The 22250-nt window shown below is 41.1% G+C and overlaps 1 protein-coding gene across 5 annotated transcripts in view; it reads right to left on the reverse strand.

Moving 5' to 3' along the window:
* Window positions 1–589: 589 nt before the first annotated feature.
* GOLGA3 (golgin A3) overlaps window positions 590–22250 on the reverse strand; it is a 46653-nt gene continuing 24992 nt past the window's right edge. For 3 of the 5 annotated variants that reach the window (XM_075012349.1, XM_075012351.1, XM_075012348.1), the window contains exons 12-24: window positions 22145–22222; window positions 20829–21092; window positions 20037–20131; window positions 16915–17131; window positions 14864–15007; window positions 14082–14279; window positions 12341–12457; window positions 12051–12190; window positions 9865–9997; window positions 9522–9644; window positions 8263–8427; window positions 4723–4889; window positions 590–3040 (exon numbers count right to left, since the gene is read on the reverse strand). In XM_075012349.1, coding sequence (XP_074868450.1) covers window positions 2833–3040; window positions 4723–4889; window positions 8263–8427; window positions 9522–9644; window positions 9865–9997; window positions 12051–12190; window positions 12341–12457; window positions 14082–14279; window positions 14864–15007; window positions 16915–17131; window positions 20037–20131; window positions 20829–21092; window positions 22145–22222 — 2049 coding nt within the window. In that variant the 3' untranslated portion in view covers window positions 590–2832. The remainder of the gene's footprint in view (window positions 3041–4722; window positions 4890–8262; window positions 8428–9521; window positions 9645–9864; window positions 9998–12050; window positions 12191–12340; window positions 12458–14081; window positions 14280–14863; window positions 15008–16914; window positions 17132–20036; window positions 20132–20828; window positions 21093–22144; window positions 22223–22250) is intronic. The other 2 variants (XM_075012352.1, XM_075012350.1) reach the window with 1 other exon arrangement.

Consider the following 22250-nt stretch of genomic DNA (forward strand, 5'->3'; position numbering starts at 1 on the left):
ACTGATACGTCCTATGATTCTGGCTTCTCTAATCTCAGATAAATGCTTTGTCTGTAAAAATGTTGTCATACTTAGAAATTACAATATAATGGATTCTTAACCCGTAGAAAATGCATTTAGTCACACAGAACAGTAATATTAACCCCACGTAAATGGTATTTTACTTAAAAACCTGAACATCTGGTAAGTTTTTTGTACTGAATATATTAGTCATTATGTAGTATGAACTGGATCAATTAATATAGTATGTTTTATTATTTTCTCTTCAAGCACAATATACAAGCAGCTTAAAGGACATGAACAGCAGCAAAATTACTCAGTACCATTTACTCTGTAAAATAAGCCTTAAGTAGTATATAACCATTAGCATATCTGGGTGAACAGTATAGATTTTGACTTAAAAAATAGTTCATAATCCTGTGATTCACAGCTAATGCTGTATTAAATCATTCCTTCCCCTTCAAACCTGAAATCCTTCACTTTTAAATGTAACAGCAGTCCTTCATATTTTGTTTTGTTTGTTTTTGAAAAAAGAATCAAGTACTGGATTTTCACAGTTTAGATACTGTCGTAGTAAACAAACTGTTCAGTGGGATTAGATCAGGAGTAAAAGAGGTCTAGTAAACTAAGTTTTTAGATAAAATGTAAGTTTGTTTGTTTTAGCTTTATTTTTTTTTTTTTTAAAGATTTTGCAAAAAGCCTCAGCCCTCTCAAAGACATAACTGTCTCTCTAGAAAAAAATTGATTTTGTTCATCTACCGAACAGAAATAAGGATGATAGTGTGTCTCCCTATATGAAAAGCTTAAGTACCAAGTAATCCTTATCTCAAGAGAACCTCATCAGTTTTTTTTTTTCTTTTCAATAATTTAATCTGATTGGTCAAAAAGCTAAACTACAGAGCATGTAACTGTCCCTATCTTTCAACAAAAACAAAAAGCACATGTATGTGAGCATCCATTGCTTCCTCTAGATACAACTTTGTCATGTGGCTAAGTGTGATTCAAACTGTAGAGTAGACAAAATGAAGTGTCTGTGTCAGTTCCAGAGGAATGAGGAGGAAGGGATGACCTATTCTTGCACTGTCAACAGGACAGAGATGTGCTCATTTCTCCTTTGATTCTAAGGCAGTTGCTTCAGTCTTCTAGCTTTAAATTAAGCAGGCTACCTGTGCAAACAAGGCCGCAGTAAGGCCAATGCTCCCATTCATAAACAGTGTGTACCTACTGAAAGCAGGAAGAGAAAAAGTAAAGAGAAAATTAAAGCTAATGGAAAAAATAATTTTATAGGCATTATAATTTTGTCTTTAAAAGATACAAATAAAATAGTTACATTTCTGAACGTCCTGGTTTTTTTGGGATAGTTAGGGGGCTAGTTTTCTTAAGGACTATGTACAATATTTTCCAACAGCAAACTTAAATGTCATAAAATTAAAACAATGACAGTAACAAAAACACCCATGTCAATCGTAATTTACTGCATAAACATATTAAAACAGACACTCCAGGTCAGATAATTATTATTTATAGATACATACCCTCTCTAGGGATGTCTACTTCAGAAACTAACTAACTAAAGTGCCAAAAAAAAAACATTTGTGCAGTGAAATAAAGCTCCCTACTGGCCTGAGAATGCAACAGGAAAATCAGGCACTCCAGAAAACATCTTGATCAAGCATTACCAGAAAAAGTTATTGTCAGACTTTTGGACCTCTCTAGCCCGGGACTCCCTGGTCTGGCAACATTCATGGCCAAGCATTGTTGTAGACCCTGTGGGTTCTTTGAGGTTGGAGCACACTCAGGGGAAAAATGGCACAACGGGACCATAGATGTTGCTGGACCACAGAGGCAGGCAGCATCTGAGAGTGGAGTACCAGGGACAGGGTCTGGCAATTGGGAGAGGAGCTCAGGAGCTGGAGGTTGGAACCATAGCCTGGCTATGGCCAGGGGCCGTACCCTGGCAGTTATAGCTCAGCAGCAGCCAGGAGCAGAGCGCAGCAATATAGAGAGTATCTGGTGGCTAGGGTTTGAGGCCAGCAACAAGGAGCAGAGCCTAGCGGCTGGGGGCAGAGCCCCAGGCCAAAGCTCAGTGGCTGGGGTGTGGACACTGGAGACAGTAGGACAGAGCAGGGTGCCAGGAGCAAAGCCTGAAGGCTGGCAGCAAAATGGCCAGCACTGACCTGCCGTAGTCCAACAAACTCCCTGCTTCAGGACTGGTCACGTTCCAAGGGTGCCAGACCAGGGAGGTCCAACCTGTAGTCAATCACTTTTAATATAAGGCAATTAGTGCCTGTCATAACTAGAGCAGGGTTGAACCAAAATCTCAAATCCAGATACCTACAGCCTGAATTCAAGTGGGTGGAAGTTCTGGATTCAGATTCCCAGACTTGACCCAGTGCCTATGCTTGGAACTGGAAAGAGACTTACTTTTCCAGCAATGATCTGGATGCAGCCCAAGCTGGTGGAAAATAAGAGAATATGATGTTGCAAGATCACAGTGTTTTCTTGACTAAATACCTTCAGATCCAAGCTAACACTGTGGTTTTGGCCTATCTTTTTAAAATCTTTCCTCTGGATTGCTGCCTAGACTCATAAATGGGCCAAATTTATTGTCCGTCTCCAATATGGATCTTACTATTTCAGTGAGGTGAGGAATAGTTTCATAGGACACTCCAATGCAGCATGATCTGCAATGAGTGTTTTGCAGATTCCTGGAAACCATTTATTTGCTCTGCTTTTGCCTGTAATAAAGAACTCCACTGAAAGAAAAGGAAACAAATAAATATTCTTGAATAAACTTAAAGCAATTGTGATGAAAAACAACAGCTGAGGTGGTCATTGTTTCAATGCTTCTTTGTCACCAGCATTGTGATTCTGTTCTTTTATGTCCGCAGCAGGAAATTCCCGGTCTCCTGATGCAGTTATAGGACAGGTAGAAGTAAGGTCCATTAATTGCCCTTCGATCTGCGTCCATGTAGACATGGATTCATGTACTGTTATCGTGTGTTCCTCCATCTGACGCTGAAGACTGTCCATTTCTTGCCTTTTGAAAGTGGTGTGAGAAAAAGTGGAAATATCAGTTAAAATTAGTGTAACCCCCCCCATGATTAACCATCGACTCATTCATTTCAGTCGTTTGAGGTTGGATACCTATCCAAAATTACCTAAAGCATAATGGAAACACAATACACTTATATCTAGGATGGTGATAAGTAGAGTGGTACCCATAGTAGTTTGCATCCGCAAAAACAACAAGAAGTCCTGTGACACCTTACAGACTAACATTTTTTGGGAGTGTAAGCTTTTGTGCGCAAAGACCCATTACATCAGATGCATGTCTGACAAAGCAGGTCTTTGCCCACAAAAGCTTATACTCCAAAAAAATCTGTTAGTTTAGAAGATGCCACAGGACTTTTCATTGTCATACCTAGGAGAAGCCAGGGCTGTTCTACATTGAAAACTCACACTGGCGTAGCTACTGTGTCTTGAGGATCGGAAAAAACATGCATCCCTGAGACATGTTGTTACGCCAACCTTAACTGCTGGTGTAGACAATGCTATGTCAACAGAAGAATTATTCCATCCACCTACCACCATGGTGTCCCATTTGTTTGACAGTTGCCACATGAGGATAGGAGGACACTGTTGTGGTAAATGCATGCATACCTAACTCATAAGATGGGGAGGCCAACCCGTAGGTCTCGAGCCGCATACAGATCTTGGAGCCTTTAAATGTGGCTCCTCCTGAGAATGCCGTCTGCTCGCTCCGCGCATGCACCCCACTGATTGGTGGGAGAAATATGCGACAGCCGCTGCGGCAGCCCCAGCAGCTCTGGTGAGCCACCAGCATTGAATCAGAATGGGGAGGGTGGCTGGGGGTGCCTGGCTCTGGGGGAGGGCACTTATTTAGTTACCAACATTCTTATATTATTTAATAATGTTTTGTATAATATAATGTGGCAAATACGGAAAGATGACAACCACAAGTGTGGCAAGCTTTGAATTCCTGTTGGACACCACTGACCTAACTCTGGCTTCTCAGGGAGGTGGACTAAAAACTACAGTATTGAGAAAACCTTGCCTGTTACTGAAATGAGTGACTGCACTGAAGCATTCTAGCAGTGAAACTGTTGAGCTTTAAATGCAGACCTAGCCTAAGTCTCCAAGAAACTCAGAGACTCTTAATACCTGGGCTGGGAGCAACATGGAGAGGACACATTTAGTCCAAAGAGAGAGGACAACATTGCAATGCGTTTTTTTCATACATCCCCCTAGTGAGGTATGAAGCAGAACTGTAGCCTGACTGAAGGTATTGTATCCTTCCAAACAAACAGGTGACGGAAACTTGGATGTATATTATACTAACACTGATATGTTGGAGAGCAAATAATGCTGTAAGGTAGAAGAAAGGGGAGAAAGCAATAAAGAATAAGGACCAGACAAAAACTTTAGCACACAATCAACCTGGCATCCCAGAATCTGGTTTGGATAGAAGGGGAGTGTAGCTCTCTCAGCAATACAGTCATTTGGAGTTTTGTAGGGTGTCATCTGAAAACTGCTACAAAAAGGGAAATGTTTAACGAACATTCTATAACAGACAGGAATCCAGGCACCATAAAGAGAGAGCTAACACAAAGGTCACCTTCTGAATGCAGACTAGTGGCAGATTTTTAAAACATTTTAAAATTAAATATGAGTTGTTTTTTTTTTTTAAATGTATCATACTTCAGTTGCCGGAGACAGCTGTTCAGGTTTTTTAAAGGCTCCTTGATCACAGCTGTTGGTGGTTTCAATAGCTCTTCTAGCAATGCAGCAGGGACTGGACAGTCAGGAATCTTAACAGGAGTCACAGGATTTGAAGAATTAGTCTCTCCCTTCAGCTCCTTCCTCTGCTAAAAGGAAAAACAAAAAAATCCAAACAGAATAAACCACTTTCCTCTATGTCATTCTTACCACATAGGAACAGTGTTAAATCCTACTCCATATTTGCATAATGGTCAGGGTTCAGAGGATAACAGACTACTCGAAGTGTAGGCATTGGTATGTAACATTGTATCAGCCTAGTTCAGAGGTTTGCAACCTGTGGCTCTTTAACAACTTCTTTGTGGCTCCCAATGATATAACTGCAAAATAAAAGCGACCCCTTCTGATTATTTTCGATAAATGGCGAACATCTTAAAGCCCAAAAATGAACAACTCATATGTAAATACCAAATGATGGGTGACCTCAAAACATTGAAAAAAATCCCCCTTTAATATGTGTAGTACATTGTGGAATGCGATACTGTATCTGTGTTTTGATCATGTTGCTAATAAAGTTTTGATTTTGAAAAGGAGACTTGTGGCATTCCTGCTGCAAAGGGCAACCTGCATTTTGAGAAAGAAAACAAATTACACATGAAATAAAGTTGCGATAATTAAAGGGGGGGTTGGAATGGCTTCAAAAAAAGGGGAAGTTGAAGATAAAACCAGGGAATTTCAAACTGAATGGACCCAATCCTTTGTCTGATACCATTAAGTGACTGAGACATTATGGAGATCAACTGATTGCTCTGGTCCTCTGTAGTAAGTTTAACTATACTGGAAAAAAAAGTTACTCAACAGACCAGGTCAGACAAAATACTGGCATAGGTCAAGGAAATCACGTAGGGCTACAAATGAAGGCACAGATTCTCAAACTGTGATCACCAGAACCTTTCCTGCCATCCTCAAGGTGAAATATTTTGATAATCAACTAATGGGAGACTGGAAGGGGAGTAAAGCCACGAAAGACGCTCTTACTTCATCAGGAGAATAAAAGAGAAATCACGGCTACAACATAGGTTGAAGCTCTCTAATCTGGCATCCTCATGACTTGACTGATATCAAATGAAAGAATTTGCTGGGCCATGGTAGATCACTATTGTCTAGCAACATTGCCAACATTTTCACGGTTTACTGGGCTCTTAGCAGTAAGTGACTCCTAAATATCTTTTAAGTAACAACAATTGCAGCTAAATAACAGAGCCAGGACTGGTGGCTGGAAACAACTTTATGAGACAATGGGAAACTTGGTCGTCTGGCTAAGTAAAATCATGCTGGATTATGGATGTTGCCAGATGAGAGAGTAGATTAAAGAGCTTCAACATGTACTGTTCTTTAGAAGCACTAAATATGGGAAGTAGTGATGAAGCCATTCATTGTGGAAAATCCATGTGAAAGAGACAAGAAAGGAGTTGAACAGGGTGCATATACGTTTACTTTAAATGGCTTACGTAAAAGAGTGAAGATTTGCCCACAGCCTATTATTTCCTTCTACCCTCTTTTGGTTTGTTGCATTGAATCAACATGTGAATGCAACATGATGCTTCAATACACAGAAGCATATTCTGCTGAAAAGCGAAGAGAAATCCCTGAAATTACATATTTAAAAATATAAGAAAAATCACTGATCCCCATGTGTATATGACACATGGCCAGAAAGAGTTAAGTAGCCTGCAGGATAAATGACCAAAATTTAACCTTTAGGGACATATAGCTAGATCATGTTTGTGTTTTTGGGTGTATACCTAGATATTGTTAGAGGTTAATTATGTAATCCAATGGTTTGTCTCTGTTGTATTCTGAGATCAAAAGGAAATCTTAATATTTAATTTAATTGTTAATAAATTGATCCTCACATTCATCTCTCTGAGGCTATGTCTACACGAGGGTTGTTCCAACAAAACGGGGCTTTTGTCGAAGAAACCCACGGACCATCTACATGCAAAATGTGCTTTGTCGACAAAACATGGCAATTCCACTGGCAGTATTATATCTCTTCCTGTTGAGGTATAATGCTTCTCTTGACAGTATTCTGTCAACAAAACATCCATGTAGACACTCCTGAGCCCCTTTCGTCGACAGAGGGGTCCTCCATGATGCCGAACAGCTGGAGCTGGGAGACACGCTCCCTAGCACAAGCACAGCTCTATCATCTGTGCCTCTGGCCACGTTTAAAGAGACACACAGCCCTGGTAGCTCCGTGCAGGAAGCTGGAAGCATGGTCCCAGGCTTGCAGCATGCAGCCATCACCATACCCTAGCTGCCACTCCCTGCACCATTTACAAATGTCCCGGGCTGCCCGAGACCTCCCTGGCCCTTCCGAGGACTCTGGAGAGAGCTCCCAGGACGCACCCCCGGGGAGCAGGAAGCAGGCCTCATCCCGGTCTGGTCCCACGCTCCAGGACTTGCTGTCCCTCTGGGCCAACAAGCTGGTCCCGCTGGACCCCCATGCAAAGCGCTGCAACACCCCAGACTACAGCCACATTGCTGGAACCCTGGTGGAGTGCAGCCACCCTGCCCAAACCCTTGAGCAGGTCCGAGCGGAGGTGAAAGAACTCCACCAGGGCTACGTGCGGGCTTGGGACGCTTGGTAAAGTTTTCCAGGTCCCAAAGTTGTGTTTTTTTTTTTTTTCCACAGCCACGAGTCCTGGCTCTCAGTGTTCTAGGCTGTTATTTAGTTCTAATTTACCCTTAAATGTCTGCTAAGAGCCCAATATGCAGTGGAAGTGTTGGTAATGCTGCTGGACAATATGGACCTCTTGTGGTTCTAAAAATTCTCTCATTCAGCACCAGTCAGATCCGGAGGTGCTGATTAGAGAGGTTCAACCTATACAACCTACTGACTAATTCTGAACGAACTTTTGCGACTATAAAGCTCACCATCTCTACTATGAATCTGATCTCAGAACTGTACTTATGTCTGTATGTATACTGATCTTTTAAGCAATGCACTTTTCTTTTTTAATAAATTCTAGTTTAATTAGTAAGGATTGGCTGTAAGCTTGTATCTGAGTAAGATCTGAAATATTCTTTACTCTGGGAGACAATGCATCCAATGCTTTGGGATTGGTAAAGCTTTCTTAAGCAATGAACAACTTTTTCAGTAATCCTCATCATTTCTGACTTGGGCATCTGGGTAGAAGCCTAAGGCTAGGTTACTTTAAGGGGACTGTGTTACTGGCTTCTAGGTAACAAGTAAGGTATAACAGAAGCTGTTTTGTGCTGGGTTAGTAAGTCTTAAATATTGGAATATTCACCAGCTTTGGAGATTGTCTGCCCCATTCTCTACTTAAATTTAGGGTAAACTGCAATCTCAGTGTGGATACTTCGGGACACTAGTCATAGTGTAATTCTGACGTTATGGTTGTTATCAGGGTTGTCATGAAGTTATGCTGAAGAAAAATATGTTCTCATATCACATTTAAATTATTTTACAAGAAAATATTTTTCCTACTTAAATACCTTCTTCATCTTCCCATGCTTCAGGTCAGTCTTCAGCTGCTGGTTTTGCTGCAGCAATGTCTTCATGCTGTTCTTTAATTCAGTCACTTTAGCCTGAAGCATGAACTTGTCCTTCTGAGTCATTGACAGATCTTCCCGCACCATCTCTAACTCAGTCTTGATATTCTAAAGAATGAAAAATTAATAGTTAAAGAAGCTTAAAAACAGCGTGAGGAAAACAGTCTACCATGGAAAATTCCAGATAATTAGTACCTTGAATGACTCTAAGGCTGTGTCTATACTAAGACAAAAAACTTCGACATGGCCATGCTAATGGCCATATCAAAGAATACTAATGAGGGGCTGAATATTCAATTCAGTGCCTCATTAGCATTAGGACGCTTTTGAATGTGTGCGGCTTGGCGCTTTTGAAGCGCCACAGCCGGAAGTGTCCTAATGCTAATGAAGCGTTGAATTGAATATTCAACCCCTCATTAGTATTCTTCGATATGGCCATTAGCATGGCCATTTCAAAGTTTTGTCTTAGTGTAGACACAGCCTAAAGCTTTTACATATTCTATTTGTTTAAGTATTTCAACTGCTTGCTAAATTCTGAAGTCAAATACCATTGTAGGGTATGCCAACTAATACTTCTGGTTTATGTTTAATTCAGTGTGTTATCTTTAAGAGTGTTACAGGCTATCCCATTTAAACAGCGTCTTTTTGCTCTTCCTTGCAGGGATAGATGCTGGCATCATTTAAACTATTATCTTACAAGCCCTACAGTACCCATTCTTATAAAGTTATTTGTTTGATAATTCAAGAGTGCTAAGTTTCCTGGAGGGACACCATCATTAGATTTTGTAAAAAGCTTTAACAAGACCCAACAAAAATGTTTCCATTATTTAATTAATTACTTTCAATAGTAACTACTGCCCATACCCATACTCCATTGCTATTACTTGTAAACTGGGCAGAGCAGCCTTGTGTTCACGCAAGAACTAAAAAGTTAAAACAATTAGAAACACAGGATTAGCCTATTCTTATTGTAAAAGCTAGTTTAAGTACAAAACACAAACATGATAACGAAACGGAAACTGAAAACTCAAAAAAACCTCTCAGCTTTAATCATTTATATTATTACAAGTAACACTGGTACAGTACTTTGCTTTTTAACCTTACAGAGTCTCTCAAAGTATTATCTTATCTCCTTCCTATTTTAGATCTACTCTTCAATGAAAACTCCTGACCATCAGAGTCACACAGGACAGATCAAGTACCTGTAATACGAGCTGCATTCCTTCTAATTCCTTTTGACTACGCTGCTCGGTCATGTCCAACTGCTGCTTCAGTGTTTGGATCTCTCTCTCCTTCTGCTCCACCTCCCATTTGAGATCTTCAACCTACAGAAAAAAACAAAATCTTAAAATTTACTACGCTAGCAATCATACATTAACATTTTAATTATTTTAAATGCTGCAAACATCTCCCACCTTTTTAGACTACTGATTAAAACAATATCATACAAAATTGTTGAGCGAGGTGTGAATTAAACCTTCAGTTTCATTCTCCTGAATAAGCTGTATTTAGTGTGGGAGTAAAGAATTAACTAGAAGCTTTTACCTCCTGGTTTTCTACAGGTTGTTTGCTAAGTTGTTCATCCAGCTGTTTCTGTAGAAGTTGGAGTTGAGACCGGGCTTCTGCCAACTCTTGCTGGAACTGTGATACTTCCTGAGAATGTTTCCCATTCTCAACCCTAGAAAGGACATGGCAGAAAACCTCAAGTTGCCATTGTTTGTATTTTTCTCCCTTTAGAAGAGAAACGGCTAGTACCAGGAGATATGAAACAGTAAGGCCACGTCTACACGAGCCAAAAACTTCGAAATGGCCATGCAAATGACCATTTTGAAGTTTACTAATGAAGCGCTAAAATACATATTCAGCGCCTCATTAGCATGCGAGCAGCTGCGGCACTTCGAAATTGATGCGGCTCACCGCCGCGCGGCTTGTCCAGACAGGGCTGCTTTTTGAAAGGACCCTGGCTACTTCGAAGTCCGGAATAAGGGGACTTCGAAGTAGCCGGGGTCCTTTCGAAAAGGAGCCCCGTCTGGATGAGCTGCATCAATTACAAGTGCTGTGGCCGCCCGCATGCTAATGAGGCGCTGAATATGTATGTCAGCGCTTCATTAGTAAACTTTGAAATGGCCATTTGCATGGCTATTTCGAAGTTTTTGGCTAGTGTAGACGTAGCCTGTGATACAGATTATCACCTTGAGGCACAAAATAGGCCATGTTCAATAAAATCAGTAGCATAGTCTGGTGAACTCAAACCTGTAGGAGAACATTTCAAATCTCCTTAGACGCTAAGTAACAGATTTAAAAGTAGCAGTCCTACAAACAAAAAAAAACATTTGTCTAACAGGCTCTCTCTATAGACTCAACGCAGAATTTTCACCAAAGGACAGAATTTCAGTAACATCAATACATTGATATAGAGGTATGTACTTCTTGACAAATGCCTTGATGGCTGATAGTATTTCAGGTGAAGGGAAATCTTAATAGTCTCTTTTAAAAGAATCAGTTCCTACACTGATCCATTCTGGCACAGACATCAGTGTTATCTGCAAGACAGGCTGTGAGATGAGATGTTACCTCTATGGTGGAGAAAGTAATAAGGCTTGGTCTACCCAAGCCTGTATAAAAGTGCTTATAGCAGAACTACACTGATAGGCCATGTCTACACATGCCACTTCTCCTGGAAGTGGCATGATAATGAGCCGTCTGGAAGATGCTAATGAGGTGCGGATGTAAATTTCCCATGCCTCATTAGCATATGGGCACATGGTTTGGAGTCTGTAAGCAGCTCTTCCGGACTCCAAAATGAACATGTAGACATGTGGCCCACAGGAATTTTCCGGAAGGAAGGTTTTGAGGATGAGGGGGCTTCCGGGAGGAGGGTTTCCTTCTGGAATATCCCCACGGGCCGCACATTTACACGTACATTTTGGAGTCCAGAAGAGCTTCTTCCAGACTCCAAACCACATGCTCATATGCTAATGAGGCAAGGGAAATTTACATCTGCGCCTCATTAGCATGTTCTGGACGACTCATTACCATGCCGTTTCTGGAAGAAGTGACGTGTGTAGAGACAGCCATATAGTTAAAGCAATAGAATGAACATTTAGACAAGGCCTTAAGGAAATTCAGGTTTTTTTGTTGTTTTGTTTTATTAATTCCAGTAATATTACAAAGAACTCAAAATCCCATTAAGCAGCTTTACATCCTGCATTCTAAGTGTGTTCCCCTGGAATAAGATGGTATAAGCAACACGTTCAGCAGCAAACAGCCACATCAAATTCCCACATAGCAAAACAAAAAATTATTATATACCAGAAAAGTGGATAGTCAGATGAAGGTTCATTTGCTTATCACAGTCATCCTGCAAGTAAGGTCTCAGGGATGTGGAAAAGGACAGTGGAAAAGATTCAAAAATCGCGTAGAGTATCAACCCCACCTAGCGTATGAAGCAGGGTTTCTGTATCAAATACTGGGAGAAGTGCATGCAAGAGAGTCTGAAGAAAGTGGTGCACCCCTCACACATTAAAAACAAATATACAAGACAGAAAACAGAAGCACTTTTGAAAGTAGTAAATACTTGTGGCAAGTGATAAGACTCCGATGGGACTAATTACACAAAAAGCCACAAATTCAAATACATAAGTAGATCTTAGATTTCTTAATTAACTGACACCACTTTATTCACCCTTATTCTAAGAAACAGTGTTTAGTATATGTTAACATTTACTTACTGTAGTTTGTCTGCTTCAGCCTGGAGGGCTTGGACAAGCAGCTCTTTGGCTTGTAGCTCTTTCTTAATTTCACTCAGCTCAAGCACAGCAGCTCTATAATGTCGACGGTTATGTGCTGCATCTACTTTGGCTGCCGCAACCTACATATGAAAATAGATAGCTTTTCCTCATCTGACCCTTATTACAGGATTATAAAAATGTGGAGATGATCCAGGAGAAAGACACACGATCATTCAATATTTTGTATTTAAACCACATATGAAGTAATAAAGCAGAATTTGAGCTCTTACCTGCTCTTTAAGATCACTGACTTTCGACTTTTCTTTCTCTAAGGCAGTCTGTAAGGCTTGAATAAGTTGTTTCATTTGCCGATCTTCCTCCTCTTTTCGCTTTAGGACTGCCTGAACCTAGGGTTCACAAAACCCGAGGTTAAACAGCACAACACAGGGTCTGTACACAACGTCTGCACGATTTGGGGGAAGGCATGAGGGAGAGATAAAAAAGGCAGCAGCACCTATTCTGACCAGTGAGATATTGTTCATTTGCATGCAGTGGTGTAAAAGACAAAGTGTCAACTGTATTTTAAAAATGAAAAAGTGTCTAGGGTTTATAAAAGTCTGGCTTTGAATAAAATATATCCCTGATTTAGGCCATAATTTTAATTATTCACTTACACACCTTGAGTCAAGCTCCTTTCCCCAACTGCATTTTGAGCTGAGTACAGCTGTAGAAACATGCCTTATCTAGTGAAGGGGTCAGTGCCTCTCTTTGCAAAACTCAGCATGACCCTGAGAAAGTCTTCTCATGCTTTTAAGTGGACTCCCTCAGATGGGGAAAACTGTTGTCATAACAGAGTCTCAAGAGCACTGCTGGAAATGAGGGACACAGGGAAATTACTGAAGTTCCAACAGACAGAGGAAGAGTGTCTTTCTCCCTTCCCTTTCCCAAGTCACAAATGCTGAGTTATTTAACTTTCAGAAATCTATATCGTAGGGTGCAGGTAGGACCTGCTTTTCAGAAATAAAAAGTGCCACAAAGCCTGCACAGGAAGTAAGTAACATGGAAGTGTTAAGTGTCTGGATCTTTAAAATGTGCAGAAAAGATCCCATGGCACCTATGAAAGGGTAAAAGCTTACTTGAGAATCCTTGGCAAAACTTCCTCTCTCATTATTGCTGTTCATCCTGGCTATATCTACACTAGAGAGTTTTGTTGACAGCATCCACAGTACCAAGGCGTTCTGTCGACAGTAAATCAACAGAAGGCTGCACTTTGGTCAACAGCATTATTCCGCTCCGCCCATGAGGCGGAATGCTCTGATGACAGAAAGCCAGTCTGTACGTTCTGGGGGGAGCCTTCTGTAGACAGACAGGGCTTCCGGGACATGGGGCAGCCCTATCTACTGTACTTTCAGTTGGCTGTTTTGTCGAGAGAGCTAGCAGCCAGGCAGTCCAGTAGCTCCCTGTCGACTCAGCAGATTGCTTTTTTGATCCACTTTGCAGTCTGGCCGCAATCTGTCAACAGAAGTTTTGCTGGATGATATCTTCCAACAGTAACTTCTGTCAATAGATTGTTCTACTATAGACATAGCCTCTCACTGCAGGTTGCCATCTCACTCCAGACATGACTATATTTCAGGGATGGTGAACGCAGATTGGAGATGGGCTCAGCAAAAGGTGCTAAATTAAAATCAGTTAAGAACATCAATAACGATATCACATTTTCATGTGTTACAAAAGCTGTATTAAATTTGCCATTTTCACATATGCAAATTTTTGCTACTGTTTTCATTGAGAAAGTTCATAATTTAACCCAGCAAGATTTTTTTGTAATGATATATCTCCATGACCTATATTATTCTTCTACTGTAAGCTGCATAAGACCTGGACATTGAGACAGCATATTAATTTTTCTTTGAACATGCTCTGAATGAAAGTCTACAGACATAATCAAGACCTGTATCTTTTGCAGTCAAAAGAGTACTAGCCTTCACTTCTAAAATGTCATAACTAAAAGTCAAATGCTTCAAATACCTGGAGATTCAGCTGTACCAGGTCTGCCTCTCTCTTTGCTAGTGCTGTTTCTAGGATGTTGTTATGCTCCCGCAAAGCAGCGTTAGACTGACCAAGACCAGTTAGCTTCCCACGTTCATGTTCCAGTTCAAGGGCCAACTTCTTGTTCATTTCTTCTAAACGTTTTATCTTCCTTCTGAAACCTCTCGATTCCTGAAGCTGCAACCAAAATAAAATAAAAATCACATTATTTATTGTAATAGGCAATTGCAAGGTAGACTCAAACATAACTTCTTTGTGCATATGTTAGAAAAATTCTCCAATTTTCACTATGGATGCTTCCAAAATTTAGTTCAATTCTGAAAGTCCGATTTTCATTAGGAGATGAAAATGCTGGCTAGAATTAGAGTACATAAATACTGTCCTACAGGAGAAGAAGAGAAGGAATGTGCTACAGGTGGTAAAGACATCAATTCTGCATCTTTCTAGTGCAATCTTAGAGTTTCAACATTCGGTTAATGGGAGTCCTGGGTATTCCACATCTTTTGACCAGGCTTGTTTGGTTTCATGTGGGAGCTTTTCATTCACCTCTACACTTTTTCATACCATATTATATGGACCCAATAAAACCATGATAGGTTGGCAATTTGCAGAAAAATTAGCAAGCGAGACTTACACAATCCTCCCCTTGTAAGACTATAACACACTTTAATTTTATTTGAACAATGCAGTCCCAAATCTCCTTTTGTCCCCTGGACTGAACACTGAAACTCCTTGTCTGCCCGGAAAGCTCAGGCAATTACCTCATCCTCCAGTTCTATCACTTTTTCTCTATACTCCTCAAGCTCCTGGCTGGTGAGTGAAATTACTTCTTGAAGCTCTTTCTCCAACATCATCTTACTGTGGCTAACAGCCTGCAGCTCCGTCTCCAGAGCTTGAACCCTTTCCTAAAGGCAAAGACATCAGAAGCCTGGTTAGTACATCACTTGTTTTGCATAAACAATTGTTCTTTTTAACAAGTCTATTCCTCCAGCAAGTATAAGTATAAAGTGCCAATCATCACTTGATGGACAATATTTTGGGTCAGAAGAAACATACTACATTTAACAGATTCATAATTTGCTTTAATGGAAAATTACTCAATTTATTCCCTTATTTATTTTGCACGATGGATTGCAATATACATATAAAAAGTCATACCTCTGGCTGTGGGAAGCTTACATTCTTTCACTGACAGACAAAATATACACAATAAGAGAAAAGAATTCTCCACACAGCATCAAAAAGAGCTTTGGCATTTGAAAGCTATGTGGAAATAGCTGGGATTTCAGGAGGGATTTAAACAGGGGTGGGGAACCTTTTTTGGGACAGGGGTCACTGGGGGAAAAAACCCACACAAAACCATCTCTAATGTGGCCCCTGACTTTGGCATCTCACTCCCATCATGCTCTAGCACCACAGGCAGTTGAGTGGAAAAGGGGGAACTGAGGTTGAGGGCTTCCCCTGAGGCCAGATTAACTCTTCTGGGGGCCCAGGGTGGGAACAAAAATGGAGGGGGTTCAGGATTCAGTATGTGGGAGGAGGCTGCCACGGAGCAGATGTGGGGTTTGGTTGGGAGGGAGGGTGCAGAAACAGGCTGAGTGTGGGGGTCTGGGCAGGCAGGAGGTAGGAGTGGGGGGTGGTATAGGCAATGGGGAGTGGCACTTACCTCTGTGTGTCACCACAGCTGGAAGGACGGCAGTGTGGAGAAGTGCTGTCTAAAGAGCCTCTTCACCCCACCTTTCCCAACCATCACACTCCCTTTGCTCTGATTGGCCAAGAGCTGCCATTCCTCCAGTGAGGGCAGGGGGAAACAGGAACGGCAGTAGTGGCACAGGCAATGGCCACTCTGTTGCTTCCCGCCCTCACTAGGCAGAGCCTATGGTCTGGATCTGGCCACAGCTTGCCTGATCCAGCCTGTGAGGCTCAGGGCTCCCCACCCCCTACCCCACCACAGGCTGGATACTGGGGAGGGGGGCCCTGAGCCTCAGGAACTGGACCCAGACAACCTACGGTCCAGATCTGGACTGCAGTCCGGGGGATTCCCTACCCCTGGATTTCAAGGATGGCAGAGTTTGGTGCAAGTAAAAGAGAAGTTACCAGTTAATAAGTAGAAAAAAGCTTCATTATATCTCAGTACAAGAAAAATATATTGAAAATCTACACCTAAATTAGTCCTGAATTTCTGTTAAAAGTTCCTCTAAAGCTGATATTCCTGAAGTGTGGCTACAACTGGGGGCTGGCTCTTCATTTTACACATATATTCAGAGTCTGCCAAAGCACTTTCCTTGTTTTTGTAAGGACATTTTCTCATGGTTTAAGACAGTGGCACATGGACTACAGGTCTGAACACTGGCAATATCTTCACAACGTTTAAGTAATACTTTACTGCAGAAGTGGTTTTCTTTAAATAATAAATCAAGAAACACTTTAACCAAATTCCCCAATACTGGATATGTACCACATGAAATCTTCACTATCGACTTAAATGCATGTTAATCGGAAAGCTTCTAATTTATTTTCATTTGAAAGACACAACAATTATTAACTTCTTAACTCCTGAAAGGAGATTTCACAGTTGGCTTCAAGAATTAAGCTTTGTTGTTGGTATTAATTAATACCATATACATAGAAAAACTTGCAGTGTTTTCAAAAGATGTAAAATACGATCCTGCCCAAAGATGATCATCTCATTACAAAATTTTTTCTCTGTATGACAAATGAACCAGTAGGAAAGGCTATGTCTACAAGTATTTAATAGTAATGCAAGATAATCCTATCTATCTACTAACAAGATTATAGGACATTATCCTACATGGGATGCTTGGTTATGTCCTCCATCAGTGATTTGTGCTTTTAGTTTACTCAGCTCCACTTCAGAAGATTCCTTTGCAGTGAGGGCTTCCTGCAGCCTGCGGCTAAGAATGCCAACGGCATTCTCATAGGCTTTGTGTTTTGCCTTCATCTCTTTCTGTGCACTGGTCAGATCTGACCCCAGACGCTTCATTTTTTGTTTCTGTTCAGTGATGGCCCTGCAATGAGAAAGCACAAAGAAAGTGTACTGTGCTACTGAAGCGAACTGTACTGAAGAATTAAACTTTTAGATTAAACATGATCGTACTGAAAGGTCACAGCAGACACCAAAAACATGACACTGATTCTCAAAGAACCCATTTATTTCCAGTGTTACACAAAATCAAAGAGACTACATTAATATAAGAATGAATAAACCTTTTGATTAGCACATAAACCACTTCTTTCTAACTTTAAGGGACACCACCAGGTAGTATACTCCACAAAATTAGCATATTAATTGCAGAAAGCCATTTTCTGATTTGACGGTTAATCCTTGGTGATGTTACAGCTACACAAAAACTGTGACAAGAGAATGAATGACTTGGGAAGCATTACCGTACACCCATGTAAATGAAACGGAAAACTATTCCTGAACTTAACTTCTAGCAGAAGAGCCTCTAATTGTTTGTCAAACTCCCTGTTCGGCAGGGTTGCCCTGTTCTTTTACAGCTGTGGGTCCAGCAGGATTGCTCCCTTTCTTCTTCTCCCCTCAATATCCATTTACATATAAAAGTCTTCTTCCATCCCATTCCCATCACATCTACAGCTTTGGTAATTTAGTCCTTATTAAAGGTGGTGATTTTTTTTTTAAAGTGGGAACTGTTTCAATATACAGTAAACCCTTGAAATATGCAGCTTCACACTGCATGCAACTTGCTTTAACATGAGTTAAGCACAACTTGAAGCTGCTCTGCAGCTGTCATCCTGCCTAGCTGCCCACAGGCTAAGAGCCCCTTCTGCCTGCCTTCACCCAGCCGCACGGCTGTTAGCCTAACAGCAGTGCCACTGGGGGAAGGCAGGCAGAAGGCTGTTAGCCTACCTAACTTCCCACAGTGCCCGGCCAGCAGAGCCAGGCACAGGATCCCCAGCCGTGGGGTGGAGAGACCTGCAGCTCCACAGCTGGAAGCTGGCTGGACAGCACCCAGCCAGCAGAGCCAGTCATGGGGTCCCCCACCACTCCATGGCTGGGAAGCCTATTACCCCCAGTAGTAGTGCTTGCTTCCCCTCTCCTCATCACTTGTGGGACCCAGGAAACTGACCAGTCATGAGCTGGTCAGTTTCCTGTGTCCCACAAGTGGCAGGGAGACTGGAACTAGAGTGCCCCTTGGTTCCCAGTTCCCTGCTACTCTGGGAGCCAGCAAACTGACCAGCCCTGGTTCCTGGCTCCCCTCAACTTGTGCAAAAATTTGAGTTACGCAGGGTTTGCAGGAATGCAACCCTCGTGTAACTCAAGCGTTGACTGTATGTCAACTGCAAAAAAGCCTCTTGTGGTGAGCACTAGTTTGCTATCGGTACAATTTCAAGTGCCTTTGACTTCATGCCATACATTACAGAATCTGGGCAATAAACATCCACAGATGCACTGTTGCATAAAGAGGATGTTTTTAAGTTAACATAATCTGGTAACAGAGTACATTAACTCTAACTGCATTGAAAGGTACAACTAGCTTTACCTCTAGACTAAAGAACAATATTTATCTGTTACAAAAACTCTGCTTATTCCTAAAGCAAATAGACTTTTTATTAAAGTACACTAATATGTCTGCCCTTAGTTCCAAGACTAACACCGGACTCTAAAAAGATATTAAAACATTCTGAATTACATTTTGAGAAAGCTTCTCATGGTATAGAATAGTCACCGCTGGAGTTCTGAAAACCCTTATGCAGATGAATATAACAGAACTGATTCCTCAACATAAGTGAAGTAGTAGTTTAACCTCTCTGGTCCAGCAACATCGGTTGTTCAGCAGGACCATGGATGTTACTGGACCAGGAGAGCCCCAAGCCACAGAGGTTTTCAGTGGCTAGGAGCTCAAATCAGCAGGTGGGGTGGCAGGCAGACGTGCCTGCTGGGAGCAGACCTTTATAAGCCTGGGCAGGGAGCCCCTGCAGCCAGGGCATGGAGCTACAGGCTTCCAGAGGCATGGGGAGCCCCTGCCAGCTCTAGAAGCATCAGAAGCCCCAGTAGCCCCAGGGCAGGAAATCAGTTTCAGGGGGCAGGCAGCCCTGCTGGCTGGAGCAGGGCCCTCCAAAGTGTTTTGACCTCCCCTGGTCCTGCAAATTCCCTCCTTCAAGATGGCTCAGGTCCCAAGGGTGCAGGACCAAGAAGATACAACCTATAGTATTTTAGAGTAAGAGTCATCTCAGATCCTCAGAGCATGTCACCATGTATTATGATAGACTGCGAGTACAAAAGTTATTAAAATATACCCACACTTCAAAAAGCTGGAAAGTCTTGGCTGATAGTTATCATGAAATAAGATTAACTTTAGTAACTGTGAACACAATTACAAAGTAGTGCACTTGTTAGACAATATATGATCCATTACAAAGATCATCATGAACAGGATGTTGATCATAAAAATCAATGCAAAGATTATTTCTGTTTTACTTTAACTACAAATGGAGTGTCAATGTTAGTAAAATATATGGTACATCACATACTAAGGCAAGAAGTCAAATTGCAGAATGAGAAAAATTTATTAAACAAATCCAAACCCAAAAGCTTTTTCAGTACCATAATCATTTTCTCTTCATAGCATGGTATCCAAAGTAATTTCAATATTTATGTTTAGTGTTTGTCAGTTAACTGGCTGTGGCAATTTTAAAGGCATGAGTGTGTCAGAGGAGAGACCTATCTAAACCTGAAACTCAAGAATTTCTTTTCTACTTCCAAGTTCAGTGTCCAGGCTACATTTCAACACAGAAGTTAAATAGTTTATTAAAATGAAAATACAGCTGACCAAAACAAGTAGGGAAAAAAAAACCAACCAGTAATTTTTGTACAGCAAACTAAAGTCAAAAACGTAATAGAGAAATGCATGCTGCTGTTATTCTGGCTATGCTAAAAAGCTGACTTACTTTTTAGCTTCTTCTTGCATTTGTTCTACCTGTAGTTTTAATACCTCATTCGCCTCAGCAAGAGATGTCATTTGTTCCTTATCAATCTGCAAAGACTGGGGGCGGGGGGAAGGGTAATGGGAGGGGAGAGAGAAAGAATTGAAAAAATACAGTAAGAACCAAAGAAATCCTCATACCAGTTTGCTATATACACACAGAGTATATTAGAATGCTATAAAAAACCAGGGCTAATTTTGCATATTATTTAGCTGTCAGATTTAGTTTAATGAATCAGCAACAAACTAATGTGGTAATTTCCAAACCTAGTTCCTTTTCTGTATACAAAAATGGGAGGGAGGGGCGGTGAAAGTGAATGGATGTTGTTTGGTATATGGAAGAAAACCGGACAGTATTGCCTCTGGCATATGCTAAAACAGGTACTTAATATGAAAGACTGTTGATGAGCAACATAAGACACTTGTATTTCCTGGCAACTCTGGGAGCTAAGATTGTTGCCTCCACCACACCTGTGCCCTCTACCATACCTGCAGCCTAATTTTCTGCTTTGTTATGGGTATAAAAATCAGTGCACCTCCAGTGACTTCAGCATGAGTTAATATCACACCAAGACATAGCAATACATCAACATTCAGATTAGCCATCAAATAAGTCACATACAACTGCCTTCACTATGTATGTGATAACTTAAATTTAAAAGATCACTGCTACATCAACACTTCAAAAATTAATAAGATTAGCTGCAGCTCAAATGTGTCTTATCCTGGCGATAACCACACTATGTTTCCTCCTTACCTGTAGCTGGGTTTCCATGTCATACCGTTCTCTTTGCACTGACTGGAGGTGGTTTTCTAACTCCACCATCTGCTGATGAACACGGGATACTTCCTTCTGCAGTCTTGAACGTTCAACATCAATGGATTGCTTTTCACCTTGAAGTTTCAGCAGTTCGCATTTTAACTCTTTCACTTCTGAGTCCAGCCTCTTCTTGGTAGATTTCAATTCACTAATCAGCTGGTCCTTTGAACTTGCATCTCTTCGATAAGCTTCCACCATTACCTATTGTACGTGTCAAAATCAGAGAGATATCTATCAAGGCACAATTTCTGAAACAATTTTTGGACTAATACCAAATAAATGGTAACAGTCAACGGTGCCAGTACAGGAGACAGCTGAAGTCCTGGTACCTCTTTAGTTTAAAATTAGAAGTATATTATAAAACAAGATTCAGAGTAAAACGGATTTATTTATTCTAAGTTAAATTTCCCAGGCCAACAGCATTTCATACAGTTGCGTTAAATTTAAGATATTCAAAGATGTGCCCATTTTTTCCCTGCAAAAACAAATACTGCTGCAAAAGTTGTCAGTTAGTACAAATTAACTAGCACAATCTTAAAATACTGTAGGCCAAATGAAGTCCATGTGGCAAACTTCCCAGGCTTTTATGGGAACACGATTTGACGAATGTTTCTGCTCTTATGGCAATTACAGTTAAAAAAAAGCATAACCTATAAAATATATTTCACATAATGAACTGTGTCACAACATTCTGGCTACGTCTACACTAGCACAGATCTTCAAAATGGCCATTTCAAGGATTAACAATGAGGTGCTGAAATGCACATTCAGCACCTCATTAGAATGCCACTGGCCACAGCTCTTCGAAATTGCCGTGTTTTGCTGCCATGCAGCTCGTCCAGATCGGGCTCCTTTTTGAAAGGACCCCAGGAACTTCGAAATTCCCTTATTCCTGTCAGCAAGACACTGGGTGGGACCCTTGGTGGGGCCCTTTCGAAAAGGAACCCTGTCTGGATGAGCCGCATGGCAGCAAAACGCACCACTTTTGAAGAGCTGCAGCCGGTGGCATTCTAATGAGGTGCTGAATATGCATTTCAGTGCCTCATTAGTAATCTTCAAAATGGCCATTTGCATGACCATTTCGAAGATTTGTGCTAGTGTAGACACAGCCTCTATGTGCTATAGTGGTCTGCAAGTTAAATAGCACCATTTTCATTAGAAAGCAAGATGCCATAAACCTATTAGTAGAGGCCTTCCCTGCAACACACAGTCATTGATCATTCTTAAAGCAGTTTTGATATGGTTATGTATACCTTTTGCTGTAAGAACTGCTCCTTTACTTTTTGGGTCTGTTTCTTCAGGCTGGCACTTTCTTGCTGCAGATTTTCCACCTAGTAAAGAAAAAAAAAATAAGAGACA

Source organism: Carettochelys insculpta, chromosome 18 (genome assembly GCF_033958435.1).
Source record: "Carettochelys insculpta isolate YL-2023 chromosome 18, ASM3395843v1, whole genome shotgun sequence".
NCBI classification, from domain to species: Eukaryota; Metazoa; Chordata; order Testudines; family Carettochelyidae; genus Carettochelys; species Carettochelys insculpta.